General features: G+C 36.4%; 1 protein-coding gene across 1 annotated transcript in view; it reads right to left on the minus strand.

The window, feature by feature from the left end:
- Window positions 1-291: 291 nt before the first annotated feature.
- The window catches only part of COL4A4 (collagen type IV alpha 4 chain), a gene marked incomplete at its 5' end in the record, with an annotated part of 64300 nt that continues 49835 nt past the window's right edge, over window positions 292-14756 (minus strand). The window contains 12 exons of the mRNA XM_029283982.1: window positions 292-555; window positions 4307-4593; window positions 5843-6031; window positions 6581-6697; window positions 7747-7881; window positions 9463-9471; window positions 10839-10937; window positions 11037-11192; window positions 11769-11876; window positions 12617-12745; window positions 13270-13341; window positions 14423-14530. Coding sequence (XP_029139815.1) covers window positions 292-555; window positions 4307-4593; window positions 5843-6031; window positions 6581-6697; window positions 7747-7881; window positions 9463-9471; window positions 10839-10937; window positions 11037-11192; window positions 11769-11876; window positions 12617-12745; window positions 13270-13341; window positions 14423-14530 — 1673 coding nt within the window. The remainder of the gene's footprint in view (window positions 556-4306; window positions 4594-5842; window positions 6032-6580; window positions 6698-7746; window positions 7882-9462; window positions 9472-10838; window positions 10938-11036; window positions 11193-11768; window positions 11877-12616; window positions 12746-13269; window positions 13342-14422; window positions 14531-14756) is intronic.

Consider the following 14756-nt stretch of genomic DNA (forward strand, 5'->3'; position numbering starts at 1 on the left):
CTGTCTGTCTGTGGAAAAACAAACCTAACTAAAGTAGGAAAGAAAATGGTTATAAGTTAATGATGCTATCACTTGGATCCTCAAACCTAAATAAAATTATGAATGAGCAAAATCAATTGAACTACAAAGCTGGTATTCATCTCTGATTTATGCAGTTCTTTACTTCCTGGTTGCCATCTAAATATGCCTTTACAACTCACAATTGCTGATCAGTTTGTAGATGTAATAATGACACAGCACCGAGATGAGAAAAAAATGGTTTATTTTTGTTCAAAAAAGGTTCAATGTCCACTAGGCATATTTCATGCAAACCTGACATCTGCCAATATTTTGCCGTTGTTCTTGTTCATCTTTGATAGTCCCTGAGAGAGGAGATGATGAAAACTGTGTCTCATTGTTCACTGTAACTAGCCAGAAACTGTATTCATTAATAAAAAAGTGACATGTTCCTTGCTGACCCTGGCATTCAATAAAGGGTGCTGATCGGAAGTCCTCTAGGCAGCTTCCAGGTGACGTGAGGGATTGCCCGCCTCCTTGGTCACCAGATCCTGTATGCTGAAAAAAAGAAAAAAAATATCACCTATGCCATCCAATCATTCATCCTCAGGAATGCTTTTCTGGATTTCTAATCTCATTGCACTCTGAAGCTACAGTTATAACTTTAATTCTAGGTTGAAGCACTGATGTTTAATATGTATTGGGCACTTGACCTTTCCCATTTATTCTTAGTACTGGTCCTGGATGGAATTCTAATTTGGACTGGAGCCAGTGGAAATGTAGCAGTAGTACTTCTGATTAGTGTGCACTTCTAATTAAATGCAATACAGGTGGTTCAAAACTGTATACAATATCAAGCACGCACAGTAAAACAATGCATTCTTGGATATTTCCTAATGCAGTATAATACAAACAATACTAGCATTACTTCAGATTAAATTTACAATGACTAATTGACAATGAGCTTTAACCAGCTTCATAAAGGTCCAACAAAAAGTATTTTAAGTGTTTGAAACTTCTAGAATTCTGGCTACAACTAATTCAGCAGAATAGGCAATAAGTGTGTGTGTGGGGGGGGGGGGGGAATGCTACAGCACCAGCCATCAATTTAAACTGATAATGCTCTTAGTATCCAGCCAATGTAGATATTGACAAAAAAGAGGCAGGGATATATGATGAGAGATCCAGAACCAATTAGATTTATCAATAAGTATTCATGACTTTCCTTATAATCTAACACGGGTCCCCAAACCCCGGTCCATGGACTGGCACCGGGCCGCAGCATGCCAAAAACCGGGTCGCACAAACAAGCAAACCCCCATCCACGGGATGCAGACAGTACATGAAACCACGCCCCCTCTGGTCCGCGGAAAAACCTCTCCACAGAACCGGTCCCTGGTGCTCAAAAGGTCGGGGATGTCTGATCTAACACACACAAATCTCAAGGAAGCCTACTCCTTACTCTACTGCTTGCTATCCATTGGGTGATCTTTTCACTATTTGATATACATAAGGGTGATGGCTTCTGAAACTAAATGAGGACTATAAATTATAGAACAGATTCATACCAAATAAAGATCTAGGAAGTTTCTGCATTTTACGTAGATCTACAGTTGGGCTGGGACATTTAGGCTATCATGTCCAATCCGCTGCTCAGCACCAATATCCAAATATCACTGGCAAACTGCTGTCTAGCTTCCACTTGAATGCATTCAATGGTGGGTCTTAATAACTTCGGGTTATTATAATTATGTAATTGTATCACACCACCAAGTTGGGCACTTAAAGGTCATTTCTGAATCCTTCAGAAGATTAAAAATTAATCCTTCAGTAGATTAAAAATTCCATTGACTTCACCTCTATATGGCAGTTTGCAAATGAAGCAGCTGAGAAGACCTGTAACAGGACTCCTGTATATTTCGTGTAAAACAAAATGAGCAAGATCATGTTTGTTACATAGTAGCATAATACGCAATTTGCCTTTAGGTGCTAATGAACCTGTTATACTGTCCGATAATTAAATATTATTTTATATGTAATGCTTCTGAGTATAATTAGGTAAAATTTATGCTTAGATTGCTTTACTACATTTTCTACCACCTTTTAACCTCTTAAGAAATACACATGGATGTGCCAACTAGTTAGCTGAGTATTGTCTCCTACTTTTCATTACATTCTGTTCCCAGAATTGCAACTAGATTTCCTGAACAAACATTTTACACCTTCAACCCCAAAATTATCAAAATATTTTATTTCCTATAGCTGTAAAATGTAAAGTAAGCCATTTTTTTAAAGATGTAGAGATATTTTAGTTAATTATTTGCTCAGTGGCCAAAGTCAGCGGAATTATGCAATAACTGAAGGAAAGTCCCAGAGATGCTTTTCCAAAAGGAAAGTGGACTTTCTTGGCTTTTTTCCCTTGAAAATGTTTCATTTTTTATCCAAGAAACTTCTTCAGAACTTCTTGGATGAGAAGCAAAATATTTTCAAAGAAAAAAAATAATCCAAAAAAGTCCAGTTGGCTTTTGAACAGCACCCTTGGGGAAAACCATGATCTGGATGATTGAGAACCTCCATAGACACCTGAAGGAAAATAAAACATGCAGATAGTAGCATTTAGTGCATAAAGGCCAATATGATATGAGTAAATCATATCCATCTGAAACTAAACAATATCATTATGTATGTCTATGGAGATTTTCAGTCATCCAGGTCATGGTTTTCAAAAAGGTGCTTTTTCAAGAGGCAACTGGACTTTCTTGTTTTTCTTTGAAGACGTTTCACTTCTCATTCAAGAAGCTTCTTCGACTCTTGTGCATAATGTATGGCAATCTTTTATTTACATGGAAGAGACAGGTACAAAGCAATCAACAAATGTAAAAATGCTACCAGACTTCCTTTTGGTAGATGGGCAGCCATGTAAGTTTGAGTGAGAAATAAACAAACAAATGTGAGTGGACAGAGAAAAAACAACAACAAATAGTTGTTAATAGAGTAACTGCATTGGTTTCTAATTGTCATTGCTGCTGCTAAATGTTTTGTAAGTATCTTAGATATTTCAGTACATTGGTCTCATTATAACTCATCTGTAACTGATTTCGGTAGACTGGAAAACTTACCAATAAATTTTTACATAGGTAGTCCTCACTTAACAACTGCCCTCTTTAGCAATTTTTTAAAGTAATGACAGCATTGAAAAGATAACATTGCATCTGCTCCTTGCATTTACAACTACTGTGTTTCCCCGAAAATAAGACTGGGTGTTATATTAATTTTTGCTCTAAAAGACACATTAGGGCCAGTGGTGGGATTCAGCCAGTTCGCACCAGGTCGTCAGAACCGGTAGCTAATTTTTTGTTGACTTTGGCAAACTGGCTGAAGCCCTAGCACTTTTTGCAAAGCCCAGAACAGACTGCAGGAAGTGCATGGACGCCACTTCCGGAAGTCCGTTCTGAGCCTCAGAAGCCTGGTGGAGGCTTCCCAGTCCCAGATCAGCCCACCGGAAGTGTGTGGATGCCACTTATTTTTTAAAAAATAAGAATCAAGTTCATTACATTTATATTGCAGCAATATTTCATAAGAGAAATATAGAGGTAAATTACTACAATTCTCATTTTTGAATTAAGGTAGGTTAAAAGGCTGCTTTACCTCTATGGAAATACTCAACCATCCAGGTCATATTTGTCCCAAACGTGTTTTTCAAAAGGCAACTGGACTTTTTTTTGGGGGGGGGGATTTCCTTTGAAAACATTTTGCTTCTCATCCAAGAAGCTTTTTCAGTTCTGAACTGAAAAAGCTTCCTAGAGGAGAAGTAAAACATTTTCAAGAGCACCCCCCCCCCCCAAGAAAGTCCAGTTGACTTTTGAAAAGCATCTTTGGATCAGGCTGCTTTATAGTTTACTTCAGAGTTTAATAGTCATATATTTATCAGATAGAATCCAACTATAAAATAAGATGCTGTGATGATTTTAGTAGTGAGTATTAAAGTATTTAGAAATGAGTACTCTGAAAGCGAGAAACATCTGTTAATGAACAAATGAAAACTGCAGTTATCAGATCAGTATTACAGGAATTCATACTGATCTGTTAGAGTGCAGTATTGCAGGCTAACTCTGCTGATTGCCAGGAGTTTGATCCTGACCAGTCAAGATTGTGTCAGTCTTCCTTCTGAGGTCAGTAAAATGACCCAGATTGTTGGGGGCAATATGCTGACTCTGTAAACCGCTTAGAGAAGATTGGAAAGCACTATGAAGAAATATTTAAATCTAAGTGCTAGTACTAGTTAGATCATGCTAGTATTCAGTCTTACCATTAAGAATGAGTAACCTATCCAAAGACTTCTCCAGTTTGGTGGACAAGAAGGAATGGATTGATCTTGACTATGAACTGCAACGGCTTGGGCAGGAGCTTCACATACTACACATCGACTAATATAGGGCTGTATTTCTTCATCTGAGAGGGGCATCATAGGCAAAGGAGCTGCACTTGAAAGCCAGTAAGATTTATCATTTCGACTTGCGTAGTAGCAGACTTCGTTGACATTGCAATAGGTAAAAGGCATAGTGCTAAACACAGGAAGACAGGATCCAGCCAGACCTAGAAAACAATTAACAATCCAAATATTAGCAATATTAATAATTGCTAGAGTAGCTTTATTCCTTATCTCATTTTAGTTCTACAAAGCCAGTAAGTGATAAGGATTTTTGATGCATTTACAGAATTTCTAAACAAAAGCTATCTATCATGTGTCTTCCAGAATAAACAGTTACACAAATCAGACAATTTTTTTTGCTTACTGTAGAGACTGAATTTTTAAGTGCTATGTAAACAATTTTATTATGATGGGAATTTTAGAATAAAGATTAAATATTTTCATAACAGAAACTTTACAGTCCATTTGGAGAAAATATCTAACGTTTCAAATGTTAGTTAAGAGTAGAATCCCTGATGAAACAGTCTCAGCAGTGTAAATATTTCTGAGATAAATGAACCAACATAGGGCACAGACCAAATCAGCTTACATGTTTTGCTCAACAAACAATCATAACAGGTTTTGATTGCTGATTTATAAAATTCAGCTAATAGGTTACAAATTGCACCCCCAGTATTTTGAGAAAACATCAAGGATGTTATTATAACCAGTCCTGTAATTTTGATTATATAGAGTAAATTTTGTTATTTACCCTTAATTTTTTAAAAAATGGAAATAGTGGCACTTGTCCATAATAAAATGCTTAGACAATTCCATATTTTATATAAATTAAAATGCTACAAGAAACTTAGCTCATTTTTAAATGTTTGTAGTAACATCAGGATTGTAACATGCTCTCCAAAATCATGCTTAAAACTCTAGTAATGATTGAGGGAGTGGTCAGGCATATAAAATTATTGCAAATAAAACCAAAGATACAACCCTTTGGGCATTCCGCCTTCAGCAAAGTCAACCTGATAATGAAGGTTCAAGTAGGGGAGCAGAGAGAATAACCATTACATAAAACAAAATGGTACATCACAAAATAAAAAATAGTCCCTATCCTACAACAGCATAGATGGTGGAACAGCACAGATTCAGATTCAGATAGCTATGACTTATAAGAAAAAGTCTGATAACATTAGTTTCCAAACAAGTTTAACAAATGTCATATATGAAAATGAATGTACAGTCAACTTGTTATTCCTAGTAAGCTGATCTATTACACCTAATAATTGAGACTTCATAAACCGATCATATGTTTGAAGCTCCCCAACTTTAGCCTAAGATAAAAACTTCAATAAGATATAATACAACAATTTACAATAAAAGGGCAAAATATTACAACATTTTTGTAAATGTTATAATGCTCACCAAGGTCTTGATTATGAGCTTTTTCCTGCCCTTCAAAATATAGCAGGCTGTATCCAGTCCATAATCTTGCCATTCCCTCAGGGCAAAACGGTTCTGTTTCTGACTGACTATGCAAAACAAGCAGGAACCCACTACTCCATTTGGATGCTGATCCTGGTGGCCCTGGAATCCCAGTTTGGCCTGAAGGACCTTAAGGAATGGATAAGGTAGACAAGTAAGAACCTACTTAAAAGTTGGCACCATTTTTAAAAAAATACTTTCTAGAATTAGTTTGAAAGTGGATGAGGAGTCTTTATTCCTAAATTTGAAATTATCTGTCTATTTATCTATTTATCTATCTATCTATCTATCTATCTATCTATCTATCTATCTATCTATCTATCTATCTATCTATCTATCATCTATCTATCTAGCTAGCTAGCTAGCTAGCTATCCATCCATCCATCCATCCATCCATCCATCCATCCATCCATCCATCCATCTATCTATCTATCATCTATCTCTATCTATTTATCTATCATGATCAATAAGATGGCAATTTTCACAAAATTATACAGAGATTTGACCTCAAAAATGTAAAGAACTCAGTTTCTGCTCCTATGGGACAGAAACATCAGGATACAAGTTCAATATTTCCAAGTAAAAAAAATCACAGTCACCAATATTTATTATCTAAACATTATCCATTTGCAAAATAAATATACTTCTAAAAGAGGAGCAAATAAAATAGAGTAGAACCTTGTGACCCCGTGTTTCCTTTTTCTCCCATGTCACCTTGATCACCATGAGGTCCTAGTGGTCCGAGCGAGCCTTCTAGCCCTTGCTCACCTAATGAACCTTCTTCTCCTTTATTTCCTAAAATATATCACATTTATTTGAGAATAGATATAATTCCACACTATGCATACATAACTATCCCCTCTTCTGTCTCTAGAACAAGTGACAGACTCTTATTGTTGATACTGCAAGCTTTCTGATGATTAAACTTATATTTGGTGTTACACTGTGGAAATATAACACTTTACATCAATATTTTTTAAATTTGGCAACTTTAAGATGCATGGAGTTCAACTCCCAGAATTCCCCAGCAAGCATGGGGGACTCCACATATTTTAAAGTTGCCAAGTTTGAAAAACAGTGCTTTGATGTTAAGTGGAATAAGAAATTTGGACAGAAGACTGTAAAAATGTGTGACATAAAGATGGAGGTAAAATGAAGGTGCACAAACATAGGGATGGGCCAGTCTTAGATAAATATTTTATTTATTTAGTTGTATCCAATCTTTAATATTTTTACAAATACCTCAAGATGGAGAACATATCCAAACACACCTTCCACCTATTTTCCTTTAAAACAACAGCCCTGTCGTTGGTTGGGCTGAAAGAGAGTGACTGGTCCAAAATCGCCCAGCTGGCTTTCATGGCTGAGATGGGACTTGAACTTAGAGTCTTTCTAGCCAGGTGCCTTAACTACTGGACCAAACTGGCTCTCACATATATAGTTTGGTATGCCCAACATGTCTAACTACAGAATATTACCAAAGTGTGGGTCCTGAAAAGTTCAGGCTTTCTGTGTTAGGAGTTGGGGAGATTTTAGGTTAAGACACCCATTTTATTCCTTAAACCCATTTCCAATACAGAAATGTGACCACTTTGCATTTTAAAGTAATTATTGGGTGTTTCATACACCTATTTGTTACCTAAGATAACTCTACTTCCAAAACTGGATCTGAAAGTTTTGATCTTTCACTGTTGGCCTTTCTACCCAGGACAGTAAGGTCCTTGAAGTCACACATGAGCATTTCAGAAGTTACCCAACCCTAACTTGAGAAAATAAATAGTAAAGATTTTTGAGACTCTACCTCTTCCTTATTACATAATTTCTGAAATCATACAATCTTTTACCTGGAGGTCCAGGAAAGCCAATTGGCCCTCTTAATCCTACAAAGCCTGGTGGTCCTCGTGGGCCTAATACTCCAGGAGGCCCTGGAATCTTAGGACATGATGAATAATCAACTCTTCCAGGTTCTCCTGGGTCCCCTGAAATAAGCAGTATTAAATAAATTAATAAATTAAATAAATTAAATTAAATAAATAAATTAAAAGTACATTAGATACCAGTATGAAGAAATTCTTCTCATGTTTGACCAATGATCTTTTATTGTTTTATATTGTATTTATTTATTTATTTACTTACTTACTTACTTACTTACTTACTTACTTACTTACTTACTTACTTACTTATTTATTATTAGATTTATGTGCTACCCATCTTATCTAAAAGTGATTCAATGGAAAGGAAATAAAAATAAAGAAATGATTATAAGGAATACATTGTGCTCATACATTGTGATCAACGTGAATTTGCTTCAACAACTGCATTTAAGGTGAAGTGATATTATTGAACAAGGTTATAGACAGACTGGCTCCTACACCTGGAGATAAATGAACGTAGTTATTAAACCTGAACAAATGTTTCGGTAGGGGTTCTTCAGGTAGAAGTCTCTCTGGATTCATAGCTCTTGCTTCAAGGAGCAGGTGGCAGCTGTGGCAATAGAGGCCTTGGCACAAATTCATCTTATGTACCAACTGCACACATTCCTGGATCAGTCAATGAACAGTCAACTCATGCTTTGGTCACCTCACATATGGACTCTTGCAGTGTGTTCTACATGAGACTGCCTTTAAAGAACACTCAGAAGCTGCATAAATGAGTTATGGGCATGCCCTAGTACATCCATGTAACACTTCTGATTTATGAATTGCACAATAGGGTTATAGGTGTAATTCAAGGTGCTCACTTTGATTTATAAAGGCCTTCATGGCATATGGCCTGGTTTTCCGAAGACTCATCAGCTATGTGCCACCTGTATTGTCTGCCCATCCTGTTTAAGCTGGCAGAGTTGGCCTACTTCAAATCCATTGATTAAGCTGTCAGTTTAAACATTGCCTGCCTCTGGAAGAATATTGGCCTCTCCAAGATCTATATGTCACCTACCATCACCTTAGTTAAACGAACCCTTAAAGTCTAGCTCTCCCCCCAGGCTTTGGTCTAGGATGAATAGCAGCACCCTCGAAGAAGTGGTTTAGGCAAAAGAGGTATGATTATTTTGCTCTTTCTGAATGTTCATCACTCTTTTTCTGATTTGTACTGTTATAAGCCAAGCAATCTTACACATTTGATAAATAAATAAACAGCATCATCACACAAATTTTCTCAATATCTTCTACTTTCTCCCTGTGATTTCCAATCATCATGCAATACCAGGGAAAGACATAATGTCTTTAAAGAGATAGGTACAATCATTTTGCCCCTGTGAACTCCAAAGCACTTTCCCCTAATTATTTGCAAAGCATTCTACAGTCCTGTTATTTATTTATTTCTGTGCAGCACTGAGATACAAATTTACATAACTTCTTCCAAGGAATTGCCTTTGCCAGTACTTGGTCCTTTCCCTGACATCAGTAAAACAGCGAGAGATTAAAAGTGTTTTGAAGAGTATATTAACTTCTATGGTCAAGAGGAATGTTATTAGAATGTTTTAATTAACACAACAGAATGAGATTTGAGGATAAATGGGAAATCAACAAGCACTCAAGAAAATACTTTCTTTAGCTTACCTCTGTAACCTAGTAGAATAAAGGCCAAGGATCATATCATGACAGCCATTTCACATGTAGGAAGAAAATCATAGAGACAGATTAATATAGGATAGTGTTCCTCAACTGTATCAAGTTCAATCAATCAATCAGAATAGTGCTGGAAGGTACCTTGGAAGTCTTCTAGTTCAACTCCCTGCTCAAGCAGGAGACCCTATACCTGCGATCTCCAACTTTTCCAGCCTGGTGTGATGGGGGGAATGTGAGTGGCATGTGCTCAACTCCATTTGTGCTAGTGGTGTGCATGTGCTTTCCACTTGTGCAAATGGAGTGCTCGCGCTTGAAGCTCCACCCATTTGAATGGAGGCACTTGTGCTTGCATTCAAAGCACCAATCGTGCAACTCTGTTCAAATGAATGGAGCTTTGTGTGCAAGTGCAAGTGCCCTCTGCCTATATGAGTGGAGTTTTGTGTGTACATGTGTTTGCCCACCTCTCATGCAAGTGGAGCTTCATGCACATGCACTTGCCCATTTCTTCCATGGCCTTGTTTTGAACAGGTTGCTGCCCGGTAGTGGGCCACGGCCTGGGAGTTGGGGACCCCCTGCCCAATACCATTTCAGACAGGTGGCTCTCCAGTCTCTTCTTAAAAACCTCAAGTGATAAAGTACCCACAACTTCTGAAGGCAAGCTGTTAGACCGCTTAATTGTTTTCACTGTTAGGAAGTTTCTCCTTAATTCCAGGTTGCACCTTTCCTTGATTAGTTTCCATCCATTGTTTCTTGTCTTGGTTCTGGTGCTTTAAGTTAACCCCCTCTTCTTTGTGCCAGCCCCTCAAATACTGGAATACTGCTATCATGTCACCGCTAGTCCTTCTTTTCTCTAGACTGGCCATACCCAATTCCTGCAACCATTCTTCATATGTTTTTGTCTTCAGGCCTTTAATCATCTTGGTTGATTTAAGATATGTGGACTCCCAGAATCATCAGAGATGACATTCACACATCTTAGAATTGATAAGGTTGAGAAATACTGGTATAGAAATACAACAAGAACTGCTATGACTTGAAATGTGAGCTCAAGATTTTGCTGCCTTAGAAAAGCAGCAAACAGGATTTGCTTCCCATCAACTCAAAGCAACTTAATACCTAAATTTAGTTAATGTATTCACTCCTGAGAATGAAAATTCAGCAACACTCAACCTCCACTGGCAATAAAAATGAAATTATAATAAAATAAATACAATGTGCTTCCTCAGTCAGCTGCTTGAGATGGCTCAACCTAATGGCACAGTCAGGCTAACGCATCTGGTTGTAATTTGATAATCATATCATTTGAACTGTGAATTCAGAACAGTCAAGATAAAAATAATAATAATGCCTGAAATGTTAAGATTTACCTTTATGGCCCACAGGACCAGTTGGGCCCTGAAGACCTTGAGCCCCAGGCTCCCCAGGGACACCAGGTGATCCTTGCAGACCAGGCTTCCCCATTAGACCTCAACAACGAGAAAAAAGGGATCAGTGCTGCATCTCTACTACTGGAAATTTCTAATCCAAAATTTAAATCTGTGCTAAACTAGTAATTTCATACATACCTTTTGAGCCTTTTCTTCCTTGGTTTCCTGGAATACCCTTAGTTCCCTGTTTACCACATGGACCAGGAACGCCAGGGGGGCCCAAAGTACCAGAGTCCCCTGGATCTCCTTTCATAAGTATAATTTTTCCTGGAGGCCCAGGATTGCCTGGAGGGCCTGAAATAAAAAGTAAAATGATTGGTAACAAATGTCAACATTTTCAATATCATGAATATACTTTTGATTTATCAAAAGTATTAATTTTCAATATCACAACAGAACGTTCAATTCACAATTTATTTATTTATTAAATGTGTTTGCCATCTATCTTGCTTCAAGGGTTCACCAACCAGATGAAAAAGTGGAATTACATAAAAAGGGTTGCTGTAAAAGGTTTTCCAAGACTTCTCTTTGCCTACAGAGTATACTATTCTGTTCAGAGTATTAAACATTTCTTCAAAGTTAAATCTTGCTGGATAATCAGTTTTACTGTTAAAACCAAATGCAAGCAAGCAAGCAGGCAATTCATCTGTAACAATGTTTAAAAGCCACCATTGCCCCAAAGCTTTTCAGTTGCAATACAATAAAAACCCAGTAAAAGACCACTTTTTGATTAGAGTCTTGAAGGAGAGGATCCTCTAGTATGGATTTTAAAAAATGTTCCCTAAGAGAATTTCTGGAGGAAGTCAAATGATTTTAAATGGTTCAATCGACTTTTGCATTTCCGTTATTCAAATACTACTTTAGAAGTACCTCTAATGCCATCTGCCCCAGCCGGGCCTTGGTCTCCTGGAAAGCCACAAGTTCTATTTTCAGGAGACTGACCCATACGGCCAGCAGAACCAGAAACACCTGGCTTACCTGCAAGAAAAAAAGAATAAAGATAAAATATTAATACTGGCCATGTTTTATAGATTTCCTTTCTCCTATCACATTTACTTAAGAAAAGGTACATATCGCACATCTGTTGTTTTAATTACTATGCAAAAATTGACAGTATGAGAATTCAATAAATTATTACTGCAGCTTTTGAAACAATCAAGATATTGTTTATCAACTGGCTATGGAACTGTAATACGTACATTTGATTTAGTTTACATTACTCATTTACTAAGAATCTCTGACTCTAGAATAGAGAACACAAAATAAGACTCTTGCCCCTTCTAGCTGTGAGGAAAAGAATGATGTGAAACGATGCAATATATAACGACAATAAAGCCATTGTTTATAGAACGAAATAATTGAAATCTGGCAAGATAGAATTCTAATAATGTAGAGAAATGTATTAGGGTGTCAAAATAAGATCATCCCCCAATATTTTATCTAATGCATTCTGATTTAGAGGTCATAATGTGATTTACATAATTTTCTTTCTTCATTCCTATGCAACAAGTCAAAACTATATTACCCATAACCTTGCTATGTTCAGGGCTCTTCCTTTGGTGAGGAGCCCAGTGATGTAGTGCTTACCAATAAAACATACTTAGTTTAATCTATCTCCAATCACTCTGGCTTATGATTTAAGAGAGCATTTTCTCCACATCTTAGGTAACAAAAACAAATGGTGGTGTTTTTTTTAAATTAAGAGATCTACTACTTACCAGGAGGACCTCTTAGACCTTTCTCTCCTTGGGGACCTAGTTGAGTACTTCCTGGAAGCCCAGGTTCTCCTCTGTTACCTTTTGGCCCTTGTTCTCCTATGCACCCTGGAGGTCCCATTTTACTTAAACCTTTATAAGAGAACAATAATGAGTGAAAGGGAATGAATGCTGGATTTAATGGCATAAATGATTTATTCCTTTGATTCTATCAAACAGAAGCTACATTTGGTCAATATGTGATTTTTTCAGCTTTCCTATTTGGTATATTGAATCCTTCACTTCTAGAGATAACTAAGGTCAATGAATTTTGCAAAACAACATGGGTGAGAGGCTGCTAGTAGAAATTACCATGGATAATCACGTAATACTATACATATGCACAAAGACTCACGTAGAGTTTTCTCTGATAATTAGCCTTTTTTGTTACATCATGAATATTTCATTCAAAATACAGTTGATTAATTTCTTGCAGTATAATTGTTTTCTTCATTAGACATTCCAGTATAATAATATTAACTATTGCATATTTTTACTAGTTTGCATTAGAAGTAACTAATGTCATCAAGAGCCAAGAATCATACATTAAGTGTAAATAATTGTTTCTTGATATTGCCTTTAATTTAAAAAAATGTATAATAATTTTAATTCTTTACCTGGGGGTCCTGACAAACCCTTTTGACCTTTTTGTCCATTTACACCATTTACTCCAGGTGATCCCAATAAGCCTTTGATATTTTGGAGAAAATAGGATTGAGTGAATTCAGGAAAAGAAAGTGATCATTTTATAAAAATGCAACAAATAGACAAATAAAACAAGTAGTCAATGAACATTTTTTTCTATCAAATATTTACCTGAAATTTAGCAAATGTAAACTTTTTGTTACTTCCAGGAAGATAAATCCAATTATAAAATCATAATTTTACATTTTTTAGTCTATTACCTATCTATTCCCTAGTATTTCCCAGAAAATATTCAATACATGTTAAAGACTTTCTGAAGATGCTTAAAATGGAATGGAAGATTGGCACTAATGATATAAAATGTTATCTCAGTATCCTTATTGGGTAATTTATCTAATAATTTTGATTTTACTTTTGAAACAAAATTTTGATGCCAATGATTTCATCAAAGTTGTTATCAGGTTTTACTTATCACTTGCAAGCTCAAATTACTATCATTGTTATCATTAATTATTTGTTATTTGGTATCCAGTGCAGTGATGTGGGGTCTAAATGTACCCAAACACCTACAGTTTTATAATTTGACAATAGCTACCCCTAATAATTTGTCTGTGTCGAATGCATGCATCTGACTGAATAAAATTGTAACCCTTCTCAGATAGATCAGACAGGAAACACAGTCGGATGAGCTTATTCTACTTTATTGTAAGAATACATTAACAAAATCTTGAAGTTCTGAAAGTATAACTCTCCTGCCATCTCCTTTACAACCTGAAAAGTTAGTGAGAGGTGTCCACCTCTTATGCAGCTGTGAGCTATGCCCTCTCTTATCTGACCATTCCCTAGGCAGCATTTCTTTTCTCCATCTCTCAAGGTCTTTCTCATGTACCATTGTACAAATGATGGAACCTGGATGCACAATCTATTTTTGTTCCACAGGCAATCAAAAATTTTAAATCTCCTTCTACTAAAGTTATAAGCCTAATAGAATGGAATAGGTAGGCTAGAGATGTGTTTTCAAAACACCAGTTTATGCAGTACCTTTATATCAAACATTATGTATGCATTTTAATGCCATGCTGCGCACTGACACCTGTAATAATCATTTTTCTCCACAATATTTACCTTTTCTACCTGGGGTACCAGGTAATCCTGGGAAACCTGGAGTTCCCAAAAAACCAGGTCTACCTTGTTCACCTGGAGGTCCTGGAAATCCTGCTGCTCCCTGCACACCTAAAATAAAATAAATATTTCCTATATTTAAACACAATTTATTATTCTCCCTAATTTAGCAACATGGTGATTAGAATCTCTAGAATAATATAAATCTAGGAATGCGTTCAGACTAAACTGGCATTTAGCCTGCCATTCTAAAGGAAATTCAAGTGCCTGCAGTGGCATGCCAAAAACTGAAGCAGCTTGGACTATTATTATTATTATTATTATTATTATTATTATT

This window comes from Protobothrops mucrosquamatus, unplaced genomic scaffold (assembly GCF_001527695.2).
Source record: "Protobothrops mucrosquamatus isolate PMUCROS unplaced genomic scaffold, P.Mucros_1.0 scaffold306, whole genome shotgun sequence".
Lineage (NCBI taxonomy): Eukaryota > Metazoa > Chordata > Lepidosauria > Squamata > Viperidae > Protobothrops > Protobothrops mucrosquamatus.